Genomic DNA, 12,169 nt, shown 5'->3' on the forward strand with positions numbered 1-12,169 from the left:
ACTGGAAAACTGTGGTCTATTCATATGAGTTCCAATTCCTGTTGGTAAGAGCTGATGATAGTGTTTAAGTGTGGTGCAGACCCTACGAATCCACAGACCAAGTTGTCAACAAGGTACTGTGCAAGCTGGTGGTGGCTCCAGAATGGTGTGGGCTGTCTTTACATGGAATGGACTGGGTCCTATGGTCCAACTGAACTGATTATCGACTGAAAATGGTTAAGTTCGGCTATTTGGAAACTGTCTGCAGCCATTCATGGGCTTCTTGTTCCAAAACAACGGTGGAATTTTTATGGATGACAATGCACCCGTCACAGAGTCACGGGGCGGGGGGGGGGGGGGGGGGGGGGGGGGGGCAGGGGAAGCTGTGAGAGAGGTGAGATCTAGATAAAGGGAAAAGACTGTAGGTGAGATGGTGGAATAGAAGACGTGCGTAGTGCAGGAGTGGCAGTGGGAAGGGAGAAGGGGTTCACAGGGGGAGGGCAGGGACAGGAGAACATAGAGGCCAGGAGCATCATGGGAAAGAAGGTTACATTGTGGGGAGAGCTCCCTCCCACACAATTCAGAAAAGCTGGTGCTGGTAGGAAGGTTCCATATGGTGCAGATTGTCACTGAAGTGAAGCACATTGTGTCAGACAGCAAGTTCAGCAACTGGGTGGTCCTGCTGTTTTCTGGCCAGTTTGGCGGTGGCCATTCGTGCGGACAAACAACTTGTTAGTTATCTTGCCCATGCAGACAGTAGCACAGCAATTTCAGCTTAGTTTGTAGATCACATGACTGCTTTCACAGGTAATCCTGCCTGTCACGGAATAGGATATGGCTACAACAGGACTAGAGTAGGTCGTAGAGGGAGGATACATGGAAGTCTTCATCTACATCTATTGGAGTAATATGAGCCATAAGGAAGGGGAATGGGAACAGGTTCTATTTAGGGATGGATAAAGATACTGTGTAGGTCTGGAATACTACCATGGGAGGGGTCGAGATAGTAGCGGGTATGATTTTCCTCACTACAGGGTGCGATGCGAGATAGCTGAACCCTGGCTTAGAATGTGAATCAGTTGCCCCATTCCTGGATGGTGTTACTGGACAATGTTGGGAGGGTAATACCAGGCTTTGAAGGTCAAAGTGAGACCTTTGGCATAGTTGGAGAGGGACTGCTCATGACTACACATGTGACGACCGTGGGTGGCTAGACTGCATGGAAGGAATTTCTTGGTATGAGTGAAAGCTGCCATTGAGATATTGTTGGTGGCTGGCAAGTCTGGTGTGGACAGAGGTACTGATGTAGCCATCCTTGAGGTGGAGTTCATTAAGGAAGGTGGATTGTTGGGTTGAGGAGGACCAGGTGAAGTTAATGGGGGAGGTGTTGAGGTTCTGGAGGAATGTGGGTGGGGTGACCTCAACCTCAGTCCAGATCACGAAGACATTATCGACAAATATGAACCAGGCGAGGGGTTTGGGATCCCAGGTAGTTAGGAAAGATTCCTCCAGATGGCCTATGAACAGATTAGTGTAGAAGGTGCCATGTGGGTGCACACTGCCATACTTATTTTTTTTTTTTCTTTAGGTGATGCCTTCAAAGGAGAAGTAATTGTGAGTGGATTAGGAATGAGGTTGTAGGTTTGGAGGCAGTTGGGTATTGGGAAAAGTAGTGTTCAATAGCGGCACATCCATTGGGGATGTTGTGGAAAGAGATTCAAATGGCTCTGAGCACTATGGGACTCAACTGCTGAGGTCATTAGTCCCCTAGAACTTAGAACTAGTTAAACCTAACTAACCTAAGGACATCACAAACATCCATGCCCGAGGCAGGATTCGAACCTGCGACCGTAGCGGTCTTGCGGTTCCAGACTGCAGCGCCTTTAACCGCACGGCCACTTCGGCCGGCTGTGGAAAGAGAGGTAGCATCTACAGTGATGAGCATGGCAATAGGTGGTAAGGAAACATAAACTGTCAAGAGTCAGAGGAGGAATGATGGGTATTTTTTATACAGCAGAGTAGTAATGAGTAATAGTCTGAATGTGTTGATCCATGAAAGCTGTCAATGCCACCTCTCTCTACACTAACATCACCAATGCTCATGACCTTGATGCTAATGAACACTGCCTTTCCCAGCACATGACTGACTCCAAATGTACAACTCCTTTCCTGGTTACCATGATGAAACACACAGTTCAGTCACATTAATGTGGCCATAGCCTACATTCGAAGCCAACAAGCAATAGCTACTCACAGATAGCAGATGGCAGCATCGGTGGAGGGTACATAAAGCTTGTCAGGGACCGCAGAAAACACTGCAGTCATTGTCATACTGCTGAAATGGAAGGACCTATCTGGCGTCCAAAAGGGCATGATCGTTGTCTTTCGGACCATGAGTGGACCCATATCTCATATAATGTAAAGTATTCACATGCCGTTGTGGTTAAAGTACACCATGTATGGCAAATTGGCGCTATCCAAAACTGGCATGAAGGTAACTGTGGTATACCATCGGCCACATATGACAGAGGTGAATGACGGCTGCGGAGATATCTATGGACAAACAGACATGCAACTGTTGAACAACTGACCACCCGGATGAACCAAGGGGCTACCAACAGTGACTCCTCAACAACTATTCAGTGAACATTACTGCCTCTGCAGCAGGCATCTGATTCATGCACCCAGGCTGACTGCTGTTCATCAGTGATGAAGGAAGTAATTTGCTTGCCAATACCACAACTGGACATCCACTGACGGGCAACAGGTGGCCTTTTCAGAGAATCACATTTAATGCCCTATCAGACTGAAAGTAAATACCCTGCAACAATCATCTGAAGGTTCTATGCCAGAGGAGAGAGCGTTATGGTCTGGTGAATCTTTTCATAACATTTCCTAGGTGATCTTGTAATTCTGGAAAGGACAACAGATCAACACAAGTACGTATCTAAGCATGAGAACCATGTCCACCTCTACATGCAGTTTGTTTTCCCCCAGCACAGTAGCATCTACCAGCGGGACTTTGCAACTTGCCACACAGCTCACAGTGTACTTACATGGTTCAAGCAGCACCAGGATGAGATTATCGCACTCCTCGGATTTAAACACAATCAAGAATCTGTGGGACCACCTCGATCGGCTGTTCACACCATGGATTCTCAATCAAGAAATCTAGTGCAGCTAGCCACAGCACTGAAGTCTGTGGTTCCACATTTCTGTGGGTACCTTCCAGAACCTCACTAACTCTCTTCCTGCTTATCTCGCTACAAATCGCAGCGCAAAACATGTTTATTCAGTCTTCTGACAGGTGGTCACATTAATGTGACTCGACAGTTTATATCCACAGCCACAATTAGCTCTCCTTGGAAGGCATCACCTGCAAACAAGTCTGTGGTACAGCAATGGGCACCATCCTATGCCAACATGTTCATGGGCATCTAGAGGAACCATTCCTAACCACCCGGAATCCCAAATCCCTCTCCTAGTTCAGATTCCCTGATGACATCTTCATTATCTTGAACCAATGATCATCCTCAACCCAACAAGCTACCTTCATTGATGTTGACCTCCACCTCAAGAAAGGCTACCTCAGAACCTACACCCACATCAACTCTACCAGTCACCATCGTAACTCCACTTTGACAGCTGCCATCCATTCCATACCAGTAAGTCCCTTCCATACAGCCTAGCCATTCATGGTCATCGCACCTGCAGTGATGAGTAGTCTCTCTCTAAATATGTCAATGGTCTCATTGAGAACTTCAAAGACCAAAACTATCCTCCCAACCTTGTGTAGAAGCACTGAGTGGAGCAGAAATAGCTGAACTTAATTGTTTGAGGAGCTCAGTACATGTTTCCTCCAGTTGCAGATTTCATCAATATGTAAATGCAAAAATTTGGAGCATTCTATCCTACTTTCTCACTGCTGCTCATGTGCTACACCAGTTCTTGGTATGACTCTACTTCTTGCACAGAATCTAATGTGGTGTGCTTTTCTTCAAAACTTAGGAAGAGTCTCTTTTCAGAGAACCATTTAATTCTTTGGAAAATATCATTTACCAGCTCTTCTGTTGCTTTCTCTCTTATGGGATTTATTACATAACCAGTATCGCAAGGAAAAAGTATCATTTTTGCTTGCTGAATGTGAATTGGAAGGCCATTCACATGTATAAGGAAAAGTAGAACATCCAACACTGAATGCCGTGGGACTCCCTTAGCTATTTTTCCCCCAATCTTAAAATTTTCTACATTTCCGACAATGTCTGAAGACATTTAATATGACATTTGCTGCTACGTTGAGAAAATGATTGTTAAAAGTACTTTCTACTTGTGAATTATCCGTCACAACATTGTCAAAATATTTTAACTATGCATATTTTAATTTTGTGCACTGACAATGTCCCATACAGTTTTAATCTTATTATCTGTTTTATTTAAATCTGTCAAGACACGCACACTTTTGGACAGTTTTAAGACTTTCCTTAAAGTACTACAGTATTTTTTTGTAGTATCCTTCTACTCTATAGATGAATATCTTAACAGGGACTGTTATACCAGCTTAAGTAAAAATGTCTGTTAGATTTCAGTTTTGACAGCATTTGGTCACAACAGTCACGATTAGGTGCTTTGTGTATGATTAATTTATTAAAAGTGCATAACTATCTTTCATTCTGACAGTGTATTAATTCTGTAAATATTAGCAGTTCCAGTTTAATGTAGACACATGTTTTGACAGTCTCCTAACAAATGATCAAGGAAGTGAGTATTACATTCAAATTTTTATGATTTTTATGTTATACTTCCTGACTTGTTCCACAGCCACAAGAATCACCTCATCTTTGGATCCTTGATTTTAAATCACTTGGTTACCCACGGGGTCCGAATAATTTTTGAGGAAAGTAATTTTCAAATACTGACACAAATACATTATCGAATAAATTCAATTTTTAGCATCTCTTTCTACTTATATCTCATCCCATACCGTCCATTTTAGCTCACTCTTAAAACACAGTATTCTTTTGTCATTAATAAGTCTCATGGCTTTGTATGGACTCACCGCAAGGTTGTACGGTACATATTGTTTATTTCCATTAACTGTGCATCATGATCAGATGGTCCATTAGCAATTCGGTACACATTAATTGTTTCTGCCTGAACATATCTATAAAAATGTTATGAATCAGTGTCCTACTATTTTGCTGTACTAGTTGGAAAATTTACTACCAAAATTAGACTGAAACACACAAATAATAATTAATAATTCTAGTTCGCATTTCCTGTAACTTTTAAGGACTCAACAGAAATGAAATCTCCACAAATTACTCTCTTTTCCTTCTTTTCTGACAGGCAGCTCAACAGAATCTAGATTTTCCATAAATAGCTGGACATTTCCTGGAAGGGATTGGTAGACTGTTACAGTGATCAGAGACGTATTCTGCAGTAACAACTCACAACAATATGGTTCTAGGTTCTGATCAACACAACAATTATTTGTTTCAAATTTTCTGACTTTGTGTCCAACTTTTACACTTGTTGCAGCCCCTACTTTTTCCCAGTTAACTCCACACAAAAATAGTGCAAGTCTACAATGCCTGATATTTAACTTCTCCTTCCCTGTCATTAGATGGTGTTCAGAAAGGCACAGAACATAAATCACTTCTAAGGTTTCAATGAACCAAATTAATTTTGGAATTTTAATTTTCTGGAAACTGCTACATGTATTATGCCTTGTACTGCTCTAATTTCTTTCAGTACACTCTGCCTGTAAACTGACTCTTAACCAATAAAAATGTGCCCCTGTGATTACTGGACTCACAGGGATTTTGCCTTGTGTACTTGTGCCCCCTTCCCCTTACACTTTCTGCAAGGTGCTCAGCCAATCTTTCTTCCCCCTCCAATTTAGTTGCAGGCCATTGTTAGTGTATCCCCATCTCTCAATTGCAGCAACTGGCACGGCACAGATACTAAACTCTGTCTCAGTCAAAAGCAACTCGCTCTTTGTTCACAAATCTAACGGCTGTGTTAACCTTGGGTTGGTCATGTCGCTGCAAAACCTTGACAAATCCCACACAAATGTATGCTGCTGCTGCTACTATTTCCTCCACGTCAACTTTCAAGTCATATTCTAAGTTCTAGGCAGGCTCTTACAACTGTAAGTACCTTATCCTCACCATCCAAATCTCTGGACAAGACCCTGTGTTCTCTCTCACCTGGCTAAGCTTGGTACTAGGTTTCGGGATGTTTGTGACCTGGTATTACGCACTCAGCTATTCCTGTAGTAATTGGCTTACACCCCTCCCACAACTCTTCCTAGTAGCAAGATGGTTTTCTTTTTTGTGACTTTTCTACTGACTTAGTCTTAAAGTTGTTTTATGAGTCTTTTGCACTTTACAAGGGACGTTTGAAAAGTCCGTGCAAATTCCAAGAGATGGAACCACTGGCGCATATCAAGGTCATGTTTAGTTAGTAGCATCTTTGGAAAGAACGTATAGCAAGTTTCAGCCATACTGGTCTATTTCTTTGTGTATGGCATTCGTGTAAATCAAGGAAGTCAAGTGATTGTCAAAAAATGGAGGAAGAAGAATTTCATGCGGTGATTAAACATTACTTTATGAAAGGCAAAACGCCTCAGGAGACTAAAGAGAAGCTTGATAAACATTACGGTGACTCTGCACCTTCGATCAGAACAGTTTATAAGTGGTTTCAAAATTTTCGGAGTTGCCATATGGGCACAAGTGATGCTGAACATTCTGGGCGCCCTTTGGAGGATACAACTCCAGTAATCATTTACAAAATCCATGATATGGTGATGGATGACAAAAGAGTTAAGGTGCGTAAGATTGCTAGTGTTGTGGGCATCTCAAAAGAATGGGTACATAATATTTTGCATAAACATTTGGACATGAGAAAGCTATCCGCAAGATGGGTTCCGCGACTGATCACGCTTGACCAAAAACGGAATCGTGTGAAGTGTTGCAAGGATGGTTTGCAGCTGTTCAGGAAGAATCCGTAGGACTTTGAGTGTCATTTCGTCACTGTGGATGAAACCTGGATACATTACTATACTCCTGAGACCAAACAACAATCTAAACAATGGATTACCATGGGAGAATCTGCACCAAAAAAGGCGAAGACCAGTCCTTTGGTCGGAAGGTTATGGCGACTGTCTTTTGGGATTCACAAGGCATAATCCTCATCAACTATCTGGAAAAGGGTAAAACTATTACAGGTGCATATTACACGTCATTATTGAACCGTTTGAAAACCGAGCTGCAAAAAAATGCCGGCAATTGGACCGCAAAAAAGTCCTTTTCCATCACAACAATGCACCAGCACACACCTCAGCAGTTGTGGTCAAAAATAATGGAAATAGGATTCCATCTTGTTTCACATACTCCCCTATTCTACAGACTTGGCTCCCTCAAACAACTATTTGTTCCCCAATTTGAAGAAATGGCTGGTGGGACAAAGATTTTATTCAAACGAGGAGGCGACTGCAGAAACTAATAGCTATTTTGCAGACTTGGACAATTCCTATTATTCGGAAGGGATCGACAAATTAGAACAGCATCGTCATACTGACTGTTGATCAAAATTTGAAATACAATGTCAGAGGTTTTCTCTTTCTGTCTATTACCTGTCACCTTCCCCCAGCTGCCATTGCCTCATTCTCCCTTCAACCTATCTAATTCAAAACATGCCATTTCTAATTCTATCTGGAGGGCACAAATCTTTCATCTCAGTTTCATGATTTTCTTTTCTCATCTACATAATCTGCAGTTCCATGGAAGAGTCCCATATGACACTTTTTTAACTTCCCACTGCCTTCTCCCCAATGAAACACCAACCCACAGCCCTGACACGTTTCTGATGTAGAATTATGATCGGAGTTCATTGAAAGTAGGTATTATCAGACACAAAGTGAATGAAAACTATAAAAGCATGATATTTTCTAACAACACACTTAAACTGATGCTATCAGGAAATTATTTAAAGCACTGTAAAGTATCCAAGATAACACGTAACAATTATACGGTGAACAGAAGTTAACACTAGGTTGTAAACACACCACTAATTTTCATTTACTATAGCTTTAAGTCACAGAAGACACAGAATGAATAATAACTCTTGGAAAAAAAAAAGAAAAAGAAAGTTTATAACAGCAGTATCAAACACACACAGTCTGGAAATTAGGAAGAACACTGCACTGTATTCAAAACAACTCTTAAAGCTACACCACTGCTGTTGTTTACATCTGAGCACTTCAGAACATCCTTCTCAATAGCTGCCTACTGCCACTTCCTCATGACTCAGTACCAACTAGGACTGGGGTAAGGGAATCACATTTTCCACCAGGATTTTGACTACCTCTCTGTGTGTCCTTGAGTGAGGAATATCCTACCCACTACCCTTCCCACCTCTTCCACAGCGGTATTTAGCTACATAAGAAACCTACACAATGTCCTTGTCCATCCCTACTCCACCTTTGTTCCCAACCCCTTGCCTCATGGCTCATATCTCTGCAACAGATGCAAGGCCTGTCCAATACATCCTTCAACCATGAACTACTCCAGTAGGTCCCATCCCATCAAAGGCAGAGTTGCCTGTGAAAGCAGTCATATGTTCTACAAACTACACTGCAACCACGGTGCTCCTTTCTATGTGGGAAAGCTGTCTTCCACAGGAATGCCCACGCCAAACTGTGACCAAGAGACAGCTGGACCACACAGTTGCTGAATGTGCTGTCCAACAAGATATGCTTCACATCAGCGACAGCTTCACAGCCTGTGCCATCTGAATCCTTCCTACAAACATCAGCTTTCCTGAATTGTGTAAGTGGGGAAGCTCCCCACAACCTATCATCGGTTCCAGTAACCCCCCGCCTACAGCCTCAACCTTCACTAGTCCCTCTTCTCACTCTATCAATCCCCTTCCCATTCCCACTCCAGCAATGCAAACACATTCTATTCCATCAACGCACCTAATGTCTTTCCCCTTCTCTAGATCTCCCCCCCCCCCCCCTCCGCGTCCCAAGCACGGCCCATCCTGTCACCATCACATCCCTGCATGCTCCACAAGCAGTGCAATCTCTTCCATCACCAGTACCCTGTTATCCTCCCCACTCCCCATCCCTTGCCACCTCCTATGCCTGCACCACCCACCACAGATCACTGCACGTCAGCCGCAGGCACAGTCCATAGTTGGACCCCAGCACCAGGAAACAGTAGCTATGTGCATGTGAGTTGCGCACGCATAAATGTTTGTGTACAGTTTCATTTTTTACGATTCACTTTACTGAATGATACTGTAATAGTCAAATCAAAACATACTAGTTCTCCAGTGAGATAAGAAGTCAAGGTACTTTCCTTTCTTTCTTTCTGCATTTCCTTTTGCCAGTCAAACTGTAAATAGCCTCAACAGTACTCAGTAACAAAATGGTAAGAAAATCAGCTAATTTCTATTATTGCTGTTGCACCGACTGAATATTAGCTTTAGATAATCATCAACCTTCTACTTGATTGTGACAAAACTCATTCATATTTAACACATTATTATCAACATTATTTCATGCAGATGTCAGAGCTATCCCAAACTGTCAAAAATGCCTGTATTGAGTACCTACAATGTAAGCAAGCTAGGTTCAAAATAAGAAACTACTTTTGGCTGTTCTTGGTAATACTATATAAAATTCCTGCTGGTACAAGTTGGTGCTCGCTGACATTACATGCAGACTGAGAAAGCACACTTGAAATAATATTGTATATAGTGGATCTGTATGAACAGGTTGAGACTAACCAATGACAGTTTACATAATGCCTTAAGACACTATTCACAACACATTAACTGAATATTTTTAAATAGATACATGCTAAGATATCAGCAAATGTTTAAACTTATGAACATGTACACATCATATAAAGAGCATACAACATCATAAACAAATGAAATAATTACCTGGGCTTTCAACTCGCTTGTAATGATACGGATTTATGCAGACTTCCTTCTGTTTAGCTGAGAAAGGAAATCTGCAATTTTCCATCGGTTTTAGCTCATGGTGAGATTGGAGGTCTGGCCACCTCCACACACGACAGTAAATAACATGGGGCAAGCCTTTCCTATGTGATACCTAAATACATACAAAACACAATATGTCAGTTGGAAATAAAATACTTAGGATTTAAGCATAGAATAAGAACAAGCCTTATTTTTTTCCAAACAAATTTGTAAGCATATAATAAAAGTAGGTTTCTGAGATAAATGGTCCCCCATTCAGAAATAAAGTTTACTTTAATAATAATAATAATAATAATAATAATAATAATAATAAAGCTGTTTTCAACTCAAAGGTTGTCTTGGCAAGGCCAGTGTACTTCTTATTGGAGGTAGTATGCCATTGTTTTTCTCTGACCTCTGAAACAACCGTAGGGAGACCTACAGTTTAACATGGGCTTTGAACCATCGTAAGTATACCTTATGATGGTAGAAAGTTTGGGAACTGGTGATGAAAAGAATGTGTCACTCAGAACATAATTCAAAGCAAGTGAAATGCGGGTGCACACTAAGTGTTTCTGTTGTCACAACACAAAGACTTGAGTATTCCATCTTGCCATTTCATATTACTATTTCCTTTCAAATTCATCTTAGTAATAAGGAATAGTTACACAGCTATTAAGCTTCGATACTGGATAGGAATCTCTCATAGTGGCAGTATCTTTATACATACCTGTTTCATCAACTAATACTGCCAGTGTTTTACATACTGAAATTTATTTTAAAGGGACTGAATTACATAATTGGCCTTAAACAGCAATCAAAAACATAGGTGTGAGGCTTTTCCTTGGCATTTCCAGTAATATGAAAGTGATGTGTGTTATGCAATGTGCAAGAATGGTTACCCAATCTGACCAAATTTATCTGTCATGATGGAAGTTTATATCTGCAAGATAATATACATAATTTATATCTAACATCTTCAAAGACAGAAAAGGCAAACATTTGATTGTTTATGTTGGGTTCTGGAACAACGAACCAGGTGATGGCAGCACCTCAGAGTTAAATTGGTGGTAACGTACCCCCCACCCCTTAAAATAAACTTCTAATTCTGCTAATTTTAAATGCTATGGTAATGTCCATTCTTTCATAGCAAATGAAATGTACAGTTTATGGGTGTTACATCATCCACTAGTATCTACGAGAAGTGATTTCTTAGTTTTGACTGATGTCACACATCTTGCCTACTTGTAATCTTCGAGGAAACAACAAAGTGTTAAAGCTGTTCAACAGATGTTCTGGGAGGGTTCTTCTAGACAAAGTACAGATTGAAGAGTGATTTTAGTGTGTCCAACTCGGAAACAACATAAGGTAATATTTTTTCTTTTTGAGCTTTGTTGCAGTGTTCAAGCATTCATTGGTGATGTCTCTGACCATACTTAGTTAACTTAGAGTGTGTAATATTTTGTAACTCTTCTTCCCATTTCTTCAGGATTCAGTATTTCATTTGGTTGTAAGTAATTTTTAGGGGTTTTCAGTTCTAGTGTTGTCATTTCCATTGCTCCTTTGACTAGTTTGTCTGACAGTTCACTCCCTGGAAGGTAAATCTGACTTGCATCCAAATAACGACAACTGATTTATCTGTACTGTGAAGGGATTATTTACAGCTGATTGTGAAAGGCAGAAATCAGAGGTTGTCTTGGATAACATTAAACTATTGTTTGTAATCCACAGACAAACTTGCAACATATGAGGAAATTGCTATACAAACCATGCTGTGTCATAAGATAAAGCTGTCATCAACACTCCTGTGGTGCCCAAGACATCAGGCGCCAATGGCATCCCACCCAACTTCTAAGTTATTTGGGTTGCCAAAAACTCCACACCTATGAAACAGATGATACAGGAACTCTCAACTATGGAACTCAGCAGCCCAGCCAGTAGGTGATGACAACAGTGTTCTGGCCAGGCCACCAGATGGCGTGCATGGCAATTGTAGAAGTCATGGAAGTACTGCAGTGTCAAAATAGGCCCACATGGATCTTAACCACAAGGCAGCTATTTAGGCCAGCATGTGAGCTTAGCAGAGCAGTTCAATTGCAGCGAACAACCGACCTAAAAATCTCAACGACACTAGGCTCTGGGCTCCGCCACCATCTTCCGGGACAGCACACCAGCTCCCCTGTCTGGACCTAAAGTG

At 41.5% G+C, this 12,169-nt stretch overlaps 1 protein-coding gene across 4 annotated transcripts in view; it reads right to left on the reverse strand.

Moving 5' to 3' along the window:
* The window catches only part of LOC124619529 (protein mothers against dpp), a 170,227-nt gene that overhangs the window by 117,850 nt on the left and 40,208 nt on the right, over positions 1 to 12,169 (reverse strand). For all 4 annotated transcript variants that reach the window (XM_047145985.1, XM_047145982.1, XM_047145983.1 and 1 more), the window contains exon 3: positions 9,934 to 10,105. In XM_047145985.1, coding sequence (XP_047001941.1) covers positions 9,934 to 10,105 — 172 coding nt within the window. The remainder of the gene's footprint in view (positions 1 to 9,933; positions 10,106 to 12,169) is intronic.

This window comes from Schistocerca americana, chromosome 6, assembly GCF_021461395.2.
Source record: "Schistocerca americana isolate TAMUIC-IGC-003095 chromosome 6, iqSchAmer2.1, whole genome shotgun sequence".
Lineage (NCBI taxonomy): Eukaryota > Metazoa > Arthropoda > Insecta > Orthoptera > Acrididae > Schistocerca > Schistocerca americana.